Source organism: Lepidochelys olivacea (assembly GCF_965140295.1).
Source record: "Lepidochelys olivacea isolate rLepOli2 genome assembly, chromosome: 1".
Classification (NCBI taxonomy): Eukaryota; Metazoa; Chordata; order Testudines; family Cheloniidae; genus Lepidochelys; species Lepidochelys olivacea.
This window is the reverse complement of record NC_140411.1, coordinates 138,613,713-138,627,354: the sequence shown is the minus strand read 5'-3', so window position 1 is coordinate 138,627,354 and position 13,642 is coordinate 138,613,713. Positions and strand designations below refer to the sequence as shown.

General features: G+C 41.4%; 1 protein-coding gene across 4 annotated transcripts in view; it reads left to right on the top strand.

Annotated features, from left to right (window-relative positions):
* Positions 1-9,355, top strand: part of ASB9 (ankyrin repeat and SOCS box containing 9) — a 30,197-nt gene extending 20,842 nt beyond the window's left edge. For 2 of the 4 annotated variants that reach the window (XM_084628925.1, XM_084628927.1), the window contains exon 7: positions 2,694-2,869. In XM_084628925.1, coding sequence (XP_084485051.1) covers positions 2,694-2,818 — 125 coding nt within the window. In that variant the 3' untranslated portion in view covers positions 2,819-2,869. Of the gene's footprint in view, positions 1-2,693; positions 2,870-4,434; positions 6,172-9,193 lie in introns of those variants that run through there. The other 2 variants (XM_084628924.1, XM_084628926.1) reach the window with 2 other exon arrangements.
* Positions 9,356-13,642: the final 4,287 nt, after the last annotated feature.

Sequence of the window (13,642 nt, the reverse complement as noted above, 5' to 3'; positions counted from 1 at the left end):
TTAGTTAGGCTAAACAAGCCAAGCTCCCTGAGTCTCCTTTCATAAGACAAGTTTTCCATTCCTCGGATCATCCTAGTAGCCCTTCTCTGTACCTGTTCCAGTTTGAATTCATCCTTCTTAAACATGGGAGACCAGAACTGCACACAGTATTCCAGGTGAGGTCTCACCAGTGCCTTGTATAATGGTACTAAAACCTCCTTATCCCTACTGGAAATACCTCTCCTGATGCATCCCAAGACCGCATTAGCTTTTTTCACAGCCATATCACATTGGCGGCTCATAGTCATCCTATGATCAACCAATATTCCAAGGTCCTTTTCCTCCTCCGTTACTTCTAATTGATGCGTCCCTAGCTTATAACTAAAATTCTTGTTGTTAATCCCTAAATGCATGACCCTACACTTCTCACTATTAAATTTCATTCTATTACTCCAGTTTACAAGGTTATCCAGATCCTCCTGTAGGGTATCCCTGTCCTTCTCTAAATTAGCAATACCTCCCAGCTTTGTATGATCCGCAAACTTTATTAGCACACTCCCACTTTTTATGCTCAGGTCAGTAATAAAAAGATTGGTCCCAAAACCGATCCTTGAGGAAGTCCACTGGTAACCTCCCTCCAGCCTGACAGTTCACCTTTCAGTAGGACCCGTTGTAGTCTCCCCTTTAACCAATTCCTTATCTACCTTTCAATTTTCCTATTGATCCCCATCTTATCCAATTTAACTAATAATTCCCCACGTGGCACGATATCAAATGCCTTACTAAAATCTAGGTAAATTAGATCCACTGCGTTTCCCTTGCACCATACATTGTCTTTTAAACTTGTGTAACGTGTGTGTAAAATGCTGCTGTTCTGACTTGGAACAGTCTTGCATTCTCTGTGCACAGTTGCAAATGGCAGCATAAGATGCAAAGCAGTGGCGAATGAAGCCCTGTATATTTACCAGGTTCATTAATTCATGTCTCATTAATACTGCATGTTGACAGTGTTCTTTATACAGCCGTTTGATCAGTAAAATGGTCTTTAAGAGAACTGAGCCAGCTGTGAAGAACTGCTGAAAAAGTGGTAGCTGGAGTGTGGAGGGACACTGAAAAAACAGCTGCTTTTTCAAGCTGTTACCCAAAAGCAGGACCAGCTGCTTCCATAGTACCTTCCACTCCCTTACTCACAGCTACTGCCAACACAGCTTCTCTGGTGACCACAAATGCCCTTATCTTCTAGCTTCTTTTAGAAAATCTTAACTGGGACTGACTTTTAGCTGATACCATCTCTGCCTCCCTGATCCCATTTCAATGATTCCCTCTTGCTTTCTAAAATGCCTCATAAAGCTCATCTCTTTCTTCTTACACTGCTTAAACCCATCCCAATCCCGCCTTCACCCATTAGTGCATCCTGCTTGTCTGCTCTCCTTATCTACTCTGACAGTAACTTTTCTGTTGCTGTAACTGCTGTGTATGATGAGATAGCTGTACAAATGACATGTTATATGATCCAACTGCTCTGTATTTAAATACGTCATAATAACTACCTCTTAACAAGAAGGGTAAGCCCTCCATTAAGCACGTTATTCTGTTACATTTAAATAAAAGAGATTCTTTACTAGGGCTTGCATTATCAGCATGAGACTATTTAATCTTGAAGGTTTAAATAAGGGATTATATATTGCGACTCTTGCTATGTGTTTATCAGTTATACTGTTATGAATACTTCTGCAGAAACCAGTGGGCCGCAAACTTGAATCTCACTCAAGGGAAAGGATTTTGAAGGAAGCATTAATCATCTCTTATTTTCAAGCAACATAAAGACATTTGTCTTATAGCTTGTAGGAAAATAATACAGCTACTAATCATACCTGTATAAGGATTAAGAATGACTCTGTTTGGTTCTAAGACAACACATTTACCTTTCAGAGTAGCAGCCGTGTTAGTCTGTATCTGCAAAAAGAACAGGAGTCCTTGTGGCACCTTAGAGACTAACACATTTATCTGAGCATAAACTTTCGTGAGCTACAGCTCACTTCATCGCATTTACCTTGTGGGCTTGACTTACCACTGCCTTGCCTCTTGTATGGTCATTTACACCTGGGCAACATGGGGATAAATTGCTTCTACTGGGGTAAGTCAGAGGAGATTTCTCATTTGATAGTGTTTAGCGCCTGTTTTTGCACTAGAGTAAATGACTGCACCAGGAGCATAGCAATGGGGAATCGGTCCCTGTGTGCTGTTTTCAGTATTCAGCTACAAAATCTATTTATAAATTACAATCTTTCTCAGAGCCGGCACTAGGCATAAGCAGACTAAGCAATTGCTTGAGGTCCTGAGCTGCTCACGGGGCCCCCTGTTTGCTTTTTTAGTATGTGTTGTGTGGGGGGCCCCCCAAAAAATATTCCAGCGTAGGGCCCCCAGTGGGCTAACACCACCTCTGATCCCCCTTAAAAAACTATCTACCTGCTCCAAACACTATTTTGGAGTGTTATGACTAAAATGATTTGGTAAAGAATTTCTAGTGAGTTGAGCTTTCAGGAGCCTGCGGGAGCTGAGAGCTTGGGAATGTTGCCCTTAAGTAAAGCTGGTCTAGCCTGTACTACACAAAAGCTGGCCTTGTTACATATCTACAGTTTCAGTTCTGTGACAACTGATCTTGGGGCAATAAAATCACATGTTATAACTTGTCTTGTGGCATCTTTCTCCAGGGCCCCTGTCCTTGATGCAGTTGTGCCGCCTGTGCATTAGGAAGTGCTTCGGACACAAACAACATCATAAAATAACTGGACTTCTGCTCCCGGATGAGCTGAAACATTTTCTTCTCCACATTTAAACATTTTGTATTCAAACCCATACCAGTAAAAATAAGGCGAGGTTTACCATTGTGTTGCCAACTCTTGCAATTTTACTGTGAGTCTTGTGGCATTTGATGTTTCTTTGAAAGCTCCAGATGCTGGAGTCATGTGCTTAGATGAGAATCTCAATTTTCGTTAAAAAAGAAGTAATTTTCTAGCTCTCATGGCTGTGGAGAAAAGCTTGATAATGTGACCCAGCTCAGAAACCAGAAAGCAAGTAACATGAGGACGAAATTTATCATTTTTATAAAGAAAATCTCATGATTCTTTGAGGCCTGATTTTTGAATGCTTGGGGTTGGCCATACTGCACCAAGTACATGTACTAGTGCAGTACAAACATCATCTCAGATTTAATAAATAAGAAGGATGACTGAAGTCTTGCTTTAAGCAGCAGCCACCTAGGATGCCCATGTTGGCCATAAAAGATTGTTTCACGGTCTCGTTGCCCTTTATGTGTAAGGAAACGGAGCCAATTCCAACCCTGAAAAGCAAGTAGGGAGATCTGGCGTGGGAAAACTGGTTAATCATTTGGAGCAGACAATTCAACACTTTTAAAGATGATCAAAGAATTTGCTGAAAGTTTCTTCCTTAGAATTCAAAGAAAAGTAAAGGAAAGACAGTGAATGTCAATTATTTTATTGAGTTAGGTTATTTCTGCCCTTCATGTTTTAAACATGAAAATATTAACTAGTTCTTAAAGAATATTCTGTGTTTTCAGAATACCCAACAGTGCATATAGATGAGCACCAGCCAACAGCAATCTATTCACATGGGCATCTGAAACTGTTAGGGGTTTACATTATTGTCATTACAGCATAGAGATCATTGTTGAGGGTAGCTTCCTGCAGTGGGGAAATAGTAGGAAAATTATTTTTGATCAGCCATTAAAAACACTTATTCACTGATGTGTTTTGAGACTTAATGGCCTCCTATCTCAGTATAATTTCTCCCTTAAGGATACATTTTTCAAGGACACAGGTTACCACATGTTGGCAGGGAGGAAATGTTCTTCGCTTTATGGTTTGAATGAAAAGTGAAATTTCCTAAGGATTTATCAGCAGGTCATCAAAAAGGACAGGTTCATTTTTTTTTTCCTCCAGAGAAAGTTACCAAAGAGTTCATTCGAAGGGTGAAATAAAAATCTTTCTTGGAAAACATTCTACCTCTTTCTTAACATTTCCCACATGAGAGAGAATAGAAACAACTATCTTTAGTGTAGAATAATATAGTAAATAATGAAAACATATAAATAGTAGAAAAGTCCATCCCATATAAATACTTTGAAAACTCTAGTTCTTTCCAGCTTTCGAAACTAAAAATAAAATTAGAACAATAGTAATCTGCCCCACCCCCATTTTTTTCCCCCTAGTTTAATTTGGACGTTGGTCAACCAGACACAAAGGTTTAAATTCTGTCTCCACTGAAGTCAATGGCAAAACTCCTGTTGACATCAGTGGAGCTGGATTGCATCCAACAAGACTCAATTTTAGATTTATTCACAAATACTCTACAAGTTCTTTGAGCTCTGAGTATGCTCTTTTGAGTAGAAAGAATGATTATAGTGTATTTTAGCTATTCTCTCTCTCTCTGCAGGTAGCTCTCTGCATTGACTCTCTGTTCAAAGAATGTTTGAGTCTGAATAGAGATGGATTTGAAGCAAAACCCCAGAACTGCACACTCTGAATTTGGGAAAATCTGGATCAGGATCTGAGTACAAACATTCTAGCTCAGTCTCATCTCTAATTCTGAATCATGGTGCTTTTATACAGTACTTAAGCATTAATATACCAGGTGCATATACTTCTGGGATATCTCCATACTGTCCGTCTCAAAATAATACACATGTAGACCCGAATGCTACAATTCAGTAAATAACACTTTCAAAAATAATTTTCTCCTTTTCCAGTTCCCAAGACCTCACTAGGATTGTGTTTCCCAAGCAGAAGCTGACTGCATTACTAACATGCAGAGTGTACGAAAATGGTTTGCATTCAGTGCTGGTGATATCATTAACTTCTGCAGGAGGAAATACAGAGTCCTTAGCATGTAAAAGAAGGACACACAGCTTTTCAAATAGAGCATCTTGTTTAAAACTTTTCCAATATACCTGTATGGTTTACACAGTTGCCAAACATGGGAACTTTAATAGGATGTCCAAATTTCACAACTGTATGCTCATACTTGGTTCTTTGGTATGTAAAATGAGCATTTACATCCCTACTTGGCATACAGATGTGGGCTATAGATACCCTGCTTAAAGGCTTGATCCCATGACTATTAAGTTAACAAGACTACTTCCATTGATTTCAGTGAGCATTGGATCATGCTATAAATACCCACATTTGAAATCTAAATATTCAGCTGTCCACATTTTAGGATCAGAAACAGTAAGTAATTTTTTCTCAACAGTTTTGCCAAATACTTTTAAAATTCTGATTTTGTGACCTCAATCAGTGTGTTTGTAGGGCTAAGCTAATATCCTGAGCTGCTTAATCATATCAGGTGGTGAGGGCTGGTTTTTGAGATCTGTTTACCTTTTGAAGATTTAATAGCTTGGCTCTGTTTACCTGAATCTTTTTATCTTGTATAACTAGGATGAATTCCCTATGCTCATTTTCCATCATCTCAATATATTTACGTATTTATTTATTTTTAAATCATTCGTGATTGAAACTGATGGATTACAGTTTTATGCACAGATATCTTTGAAGCTATAAGGTAAACTTAATGAAATCTGGAGCTATTTCCAAACTTGAAATCATGCCAAGTGCCACTCAGTGTTTGAAAGACTGTCCTGAATATATTTTTGTAGATTCTAGGCTGTCATTTTGTTAAAGGATTCTATTTCAGCAATTTTTAACAAGACTATTCAACCACTATTGTACATGATGTTTGCTCAAAATATATTGTATATATTCTAAGTTTGGTTTTTATTTTTTAATTAGCGTACCGATTTTGCATTATGTTTTAATATTCTGGAGTCCTAGGTTGAGGTCTAATACTCTGGCTTGTAACAGGGAGTTAACAATGTTATTAATAGTATACAGACTCTCATCATAAGGTGGAATCCTGTCTGAGTCTGGGACTCTTGTAACCACAGTACTTTCCCTTTAAAATGTCTGAAGAATGCTGTGATAAGAGCTGAAGCAGCTGTTTGTCCCCTGAACCCATGTGGGAGCTGGGTCTCTTGAAGATTTCAGTTGTTCCTACACCATTTATTTAAATAAATACACAAATTATTGTCTGTCTTTTAAAATAGATAAACTCTTCCTTACTTAACAGTTCTTGCTGGAAACAAATAGACAATGTGCTGTCTCTGAAACCTCCTCCCCCTCCTTTTAAAAACAAACAAACTTTTTATTGTTTTATTGTATTTTATCATTTATTTTAACAGTTTATTACAACAAACTTACTATGAAATGTTAACATACTGCATTGCACAGGACTTGTTCAGGATCAGATTAATATTCAAAGAATTGGCTAAACATTTTGGCTTGCCTGTTGGGGAACCTCCTCTTCTGAGTATGGTAGAAAGGGTGACCAGATTTCTAAATACCTATCCTCTTTTTGGCCCTTCTCTTGTGTACATAATTGGTGTGAAAGCTTTTCCCTTACAAGAACAGTCGATATTTTCTGACTCACATTGGCTTTACCTTCATTTAAACTGATAATTGTAAAACAAGTATAAATTACTTGCAAACCTTCTCCTTATGCAGATTCACTTTACTCTCTCCAGATACTTCCTGAGCCTGATTTACTACTGTACATTATTAGTAGTGTTATGCCATCCTACTCACAGTAATGAATCAGGCCAATTAACTTTTTAATTCCTTCCCAACACCTTTCTCCAGTTCTTTCTACAGGATTCGAGGGATCATATCTGTTTCTTTTAAGACTCCCTCAACAAAGGCCATAGCCTCCCACTCATTAGCAGTAATCCTCAACTTTGAGGTTCCAGTTCATGTAAAAAACGTATTTTTGCTCCCCGGCTAATTGTATCCCTAAGCAATGTTAGAGGCACATAAATACCCAAATTTCTTTAAATAGTTAGAGAGACAAGGTGGGTGAGGTCATATCTTTTATTGGACCAACTTCTGTTGGTGTGAGAGACAAGTTTTTGAGCAACACAGAGCTCTTCTTCAGGTCTGAGCCCTGTGTAGGTCGAAAGCTTGTCTCTCTCACCAACAGAAGTTGGTTAGACAAAAGATATGACCTCACCCACCGTGTCTCTCTGATATCCTGGGACCTAAAGGGCTCTACCAATATTTGAAATAGTTGAACATTTTAACCAGAGCTGTGTGGGAACTGGAATTTCATGAAAATTTTCCATGAAAAAATTTGAGATTTTGAAATTTGATTTTCTTCCAAACCAGAATGATTTTTTTTCCCCATGCAACAGAAAATTTGCACACACACACACACATGCACATACATATCAGTCTGGGTTAATGGGAACACTCTTTGTTTTGATAAAAACTGAAATGTGTTCCAGTTTTGATTCAAAAAAATAAACTTAAACTTCAAAACAAAAAGGTGAAAAATCAAAACATTCCATTCTGAAACACTGTTCCTTTTATTTTCAAAATGAAATTTCATCCAAATTAGCACATTCCTGTTGAAATTTTCATTTTGACTATACAGCATTCCCCAATGGAACCACATTCCACTGGAAAATTTTCCAATTAGCTCTACTTTTAACTCATCCACTAGAGAAGCTAGATTAGTCAGCATGTTGACAACTAGACTTTTTCTCAGGCCTTGGGATGCTTGAGAGCATTCATTTTGCAGTGGTGTGAGTCTGATAGCCCCAAATTGTACCACTGTCCCTCAAAAACCTACGACTCAGAAGATGATAAATAGGTGAAATAGCAAAGATCAGAGCAAGGACCTCTGCCCCATGGAAAAAATAAATCTGACATTTCCGGTGAATTTTTTCCACAGATATCCATTTTGTAAGACATTTATTCCAGTAGTAATAACTCTATTCCACATTGTACACAACAGTTTTGTTCCTGAAATCACTATGCACTTTGCACTAGTGGAAAGCTGTATTCATTCTTCTGCATTATTAAAAAAAAGAGACAGATCGAGGCTGACTCTGCGCTCAGAGCTGGATCTGTAAAGGGAAGCATTGGCAGCTGGATGCAACCTTTATGCCCTTGCTACATTAGGGCCAGATGAGGCCCAGTTTGGCCTCTGATATAACTTAGAGGCACTTCATAACTGCTCTAATTTGTGCCTACATACCAACGTCTCTAAGAAGCCATTCCAGCAACCGAGGATAACCATGCACTTCCAGCAGACAGCACTCTGGACTCCACTTTCCCCCAGTTCCACTCCTGGGCTAGAGATAGGAAGGGAGTGGTTCTGAGGCAGCAAATTATTCTACACACGAGACTCCTCAGCTGTCTGGTTAGGTCAGCTTGTATGGGTCCCTCTGTAGAACCAGAGACACACAAAGGGGCCTGTGACAGAGTGGAGGTTGAAAACATGGGAGCCTGCACTCTGATCACTCAGCTATTAATTAGTTTCCCTTGAGAAAGCTGATGGGGGTAATTAGTCAATCAGGCTAGGCAGCTGGATGGTCTGAGGAGCCAATTACCCCATCAGCCCAAGGCTGATAAAGAGGCAGGATGGAGGTGTCAGGGGGGAGAGAGGGAGGGACAGGTCTAGCTGAGCCTGGTCACACAGAGGCACAGAATAAGGAGACTTCTGTTCCCCTGAGGTCCTGGTGAGAGGGCCAAACGCTAGGTTAACATTGTAAATAGACTGTTGCATGGGGATTGTTGTGGAAAGGGTGGAGGGAACTCAAAATAAAAGGACCTATGAAGGTGCTAGCATGGGAGTCTGTGCAGTTTCTGCAGGGAGAGGGCAAAAGGGGAGCCATGCCCCGTGACAGGGCCATAAATGGATCCAAGAATCAAGCTCAAAGTCTTTACAGAATGCAATTAACTAGATGGTTATAAAAGTCAAGTTTAAAGGACAACCTGGATTTTCCTCTGTTGACACAGCACTAGATTTAACCAGCAGATGGTGCTGCTGCATGTCTTCTGTTCAAGAATTTTTCAGAAATAAGAAAGGAAAATGGAAAAGAAAATAGTAAGGTACAAACAGAGAATATAAATTCTGCCAAGAATAAAACATGCAGCCTCCAGAAATTTCCATTCCTGAACTTTGTAGCTTTTTATTTTATTTCAATGGCTGCTGTTGTCCTCTCTTTTTATATTCATTTGTCCAGGAATGGAATTAACCAGGGTAGATGCAGCCATTAGCATTTATTTATCGTGACTGACTTGTTTACTGGGTTTTAACTTCTTTTCATGGCCGAGACTAATGTGTTTTCCATTCACAGCTGGTGTGAAGAAAGCATCAGGGAGCTCTGAAGCTAATGAACACAAACACTGTCACTTGGTCATCAGCTGCCGAGGACCTAGTAATTACAGATATTCCACAGCACTCACTAGTTTGGAAATGTTCATTCATTTATTATGCGGTTTCTCTCATTAAATTTCATTACGCCAACCATTTTGCCTAAGGTATCTTGTATTTCCAGTATTAATCAGCCATTTACAACAGACTATAGGAGCTAGAACAGACTAAAATGGATTACCCATTCTTACCAAAATTATAGATAATTCACCAATGATAGAATCATGTCTGCAAGAGTGTGCAGCACGAATACGTCCTAAAGCTAATGTTCTCCAGAAACTTTCACTACTCTAATGAAATAATTGTTACTACTGGGATTAACTTTTCTTAACGTATTTTTTATGATGATGAATGTTTGAGATCTCACCTTGGGAGGTCATGGGGAGCAGGGATGGAGGACTGAATGGGTCTATGACCCCTGGCAAGTGAGTGTTCTACAGGGAGGGATGGGGAGAGGGAAGATGGACATGTGGCTATCACTTAGTTCACTTTGTCAGGTGGGATCTCTGTGGTGATGAATGGATGGTTGGGGGATGTGTAATTTAACTAGCCTTTTTAGGATGGAACGGTTCCATAGGATGTGGATGGAAGACTTTTGTAGGAAGGCTTGGAGGGTGGAGTTGGGGAATTGGACGGTGTGTCTCTGGCATCATTTGTGGCCTATTTGGAAGTCCTTATTCAGGTAGTCAGTTGCTGCAGCTGCATTCTCTCAGTGGCTGCTTTTGGATGTCTGCCATGAATTGAAGACTTGGCAATCCGCCTAGACAGGGATGGGGTGTTAAGGATTTGTCGCCTCAATCCCTATCATGATAGTCATGGAAGTAGGCAAACAGGGAATAAGAAGTGAGCATATTATATTATTTATTATCAGTCCCACTAGCCATGCCTGAAGTCCTATTTTGGAGTATGGGATGTTGATCGATTGTGGCTGTGATATTCAACTCAAGCAAGCAAGGGTTGTGGTGTCTTGACTATGCTGTCACTACATTTCTAAGTATGCAGACTTTCATAGTCTCTTCTGTTTCTAGTCTTCTGTCTATGCAGACTTTTTGCCAGAAGCTGGGAATGGGCGACAGGGGGTGGATCACTTGATGATTACCTGTTCTGTTCATTCCCTCTGGGGCACCTGGCATTGGCCATTCTTGGAAGACAGGCTACTGGGCTAGATGGACCTTTGTCCATCTCTGACCCAGTATGGCCATTCTTATGTTCTCTTCTAAATCTTAAGCTGCACGGGAGTGATGATTTATCTAGTATTTCATGGATGATGGCTGCGTCTCAACTCAGGCAAGAATGAGATGATGTTTGTACGATGAGAAAAACAACTGGAGGAAATGGTGGAAATCATGTCAGCATCTCTAATGAATCATGTCAGCATCCTCCCATTTCCCCCAAGGTTTCATAGTTTGGGGATTCTTGGCTGGTGTTGAATTTCTGGGCAGCAGCAGTAGTTAAGAGCTTTCGTCTGCATTCAAAAAGAAAGCTCCTTCCTTTCCATCTGGATCCAGATGTGTCATAGTTATGCACACCGTTGTCACTTTGGGTATGTCTACACTGCAGCTGGGCACATCCTCAAGCTAGCGCACTGAAAATAGCAGTGTGGATGTTGCAGCGTGGACAGTGGCTTGGGCTAGCTACCCAGATACAAGCCTGCCTAACCCCCAGGGTCCATACTCAGATGGCTAGCCCATGCTACTCACTGTGCCGCAACATCCACACAACTATTTTTAGCATCTTACCTTGAGCAGAGAATGGCTGTCTACCCAGGTTGGGCAGCACACTTCCTGCTGCAGTGTACACATACCCTTTAAGGAAAGTCTATTATGACAAGCTCCGCATGGTGCTATTCTACCAAATCATCCAGAAACTGCAGCCAATGCAGTGGAGCACTCATTAAACAGGGTTTCAGTGACAGAGAGAGAGAGAGAGAGAGAGCACATTACTTCTGTGCTCCACAATCTGCACTGGCTATTGCCTGATTTCAGGGTGAAGCTTAAGCATTTAAAGTCTATCTTGACTTTCACAGCCCTAAATGGCTTGGGTCATAGAATCAGAGAATCATAGAATATCAGGGTTGGAAGGGACCTCAGGAGGTCATCTAGTCCAACTGCCTGCTCAAAGCAGGACCAATCCCCAACTAAATCATCCCAGCCAGGGCTTTGTCAAGCCTGACCTTAAAAACTTCTAAGGAAGGAGATTCTACCACCTCCCTACGTAACGCATTCCAGAGTTTCACCACCCTCCTAGTGAAAAAGTTTTTTCTAATATCCAACCTAAACCTCCTCCACTGCAACTTGAGACCATTGCTTCTCGTTCTGTCATCAGCTACCACTAAGAACAGTCTAGATCCATCCTCTTTGGAACCCCCTTTCAGGTAGTCGAAAGCAGCTATCAAATCCCCCCTCATTCTTCTCTTCCGCAGACTAAACAATCACAGTTCTCTCAGCCTCTCCTCCTAAATCATGTGTTCCAGTCCCCTATTCATTTTTATTGCCCTCCACTGGACTCTTTCCAATTTTTCCACATCCTTCTTGTAGTGTGGGGCCCAAAACTGGACACAGTACTCCAGATGAGGCCTCACCAATGTCAAATAGAGGGGAACGATCACGTCCCTCGATCTGCTGGCAATGCCCCTACCTATACATCCCAAATGCCATTGGCTTTCTTGGCAACAAGGGCACACTGTTGACTCATATCCAGCTTCTCGTCCACTGTAACCCCTAGGTCCTTTTCTGCAGAAGTACTGCCGAGCCATTCGGTCCCTAGTCTGTAGCGGTGCATGGGATTCTTCCATCCTAAGTGCAGGACTCCGCACTTGTCCTTGTTGAACCTCATCAGATTTCTTTTGGCCCAATCCTCTAATTTGTCTAGGTCCCTCTGGATCCTATCCCTACCCTCCAGCGTATCTACCTCTCCTCCTAGTTTAGTGTCTTCTGCAAACTTGCTGAGGGTGCAATCCACACCATCCTCCAGATCATTAATGAAGATATTGAACAAAACCGGCCCCAGGACCGACCCTTGGGGCACTCCACTTGATACCGGCTGCCAACTAGACATGGAACCATTGATCACTACCCGTTGAGCCCGACAATCTAGCCAGCTTTCTATCCACCTTATCGTCCATTCATCCAGCCCATACTTCTTTAACTTGCTGGCAAGAATACTGTGGGAGACCATGTCAAAAGCTTTCCTAAAGTCAAGGAACAACACGTCCACTGCTTTCCCCTCATCCACAGAGGCAGTTATCTTGTCATAGAAGGCAATTAGATTAGTCAGGCATGACTTGCCCTTGGTGAATCCATGCTGGCTGTTCCTGATCACTTTCCTCTCCTCTAAGTGCTTCAGAATTGATTTCTTGAGGACCTGCTCCATGATTTTTCCAGGGACTGAGGTGAGGCTGACTGGCTTGTAGTTCCCAGGATCCTCCTTCCCTTTTTTAAAGATGGGCACTACATTAGCCTTTTTCCAGTCGTCCGGGACTTCCCCTGATCGCCATGAGTTTTCAAAGATAATGGCCAATGGCTCTGCAGTCACATCCGCCAACTCCTTTCGCACTCTCGGATGCAGCGCATCCGGCCCCATGGACTTGTGCACATCCAGCTTTTCTAAATAGTCCCGAACCACTTCTTTCTCCACAGAGGGCTGGTCACCTCTTCCCCATGCTGTGCTGCCCAGTGCAGCAGTCTGGGAGCTGACCTTGTTCGTGAAGACAGAGGCAAAAAAAGCATCGAGTACATTAGCTTTTTCTATCTGAGAGATTGCCTCTCTTCTTGTCTCCTGATGCAGCAGCTGAGCTCACCTGAGGTGCTTGAGCTAGCAAACCCCTCCCCCACCCCCACCACTGGTATCAATGGAGTGCCAAATACAGAGGTAAAATAACTGCTGTATTCCACTTGAGATCCCCCTGATTATGCATCCCAGGATCACATTAGGAGCTCCTGTTCAGCTGATTATTCACAATGACCCCCAAATCTTTTTTAGAGTCACTGCTTTTTTAGAGTCCCCCGTACTGTAAGTGTGACCTAAATTCTTTGTTCTTTATGGCCTTCAAATCTATGAATGTATGAAGAAGGATTACAAATGGCATCATACAGTGGTCCCCTTTAAAAAAATTGTCAAATGTGCCTTAGATAAACAGAGAAGGTGTCTACAGTTTTTCCTTCATTCCTGTAAACTTAATATAGGAAATTTGTACAATTCTGCAAATACTGAAGAAAAATGATAGGGGTCAGATTCTTGACCCCAGTTCTAACCTCTTTGTATTACTTGAGTGCAAATAACTGCAGCTGGTCACGTGAAAATTGGCTCTGGGCTTCTCAGCCAGCCTTCCCTGCCCCTGCCCCTGCCCCTGCCCCTGCCCCTGCCCGAGTGG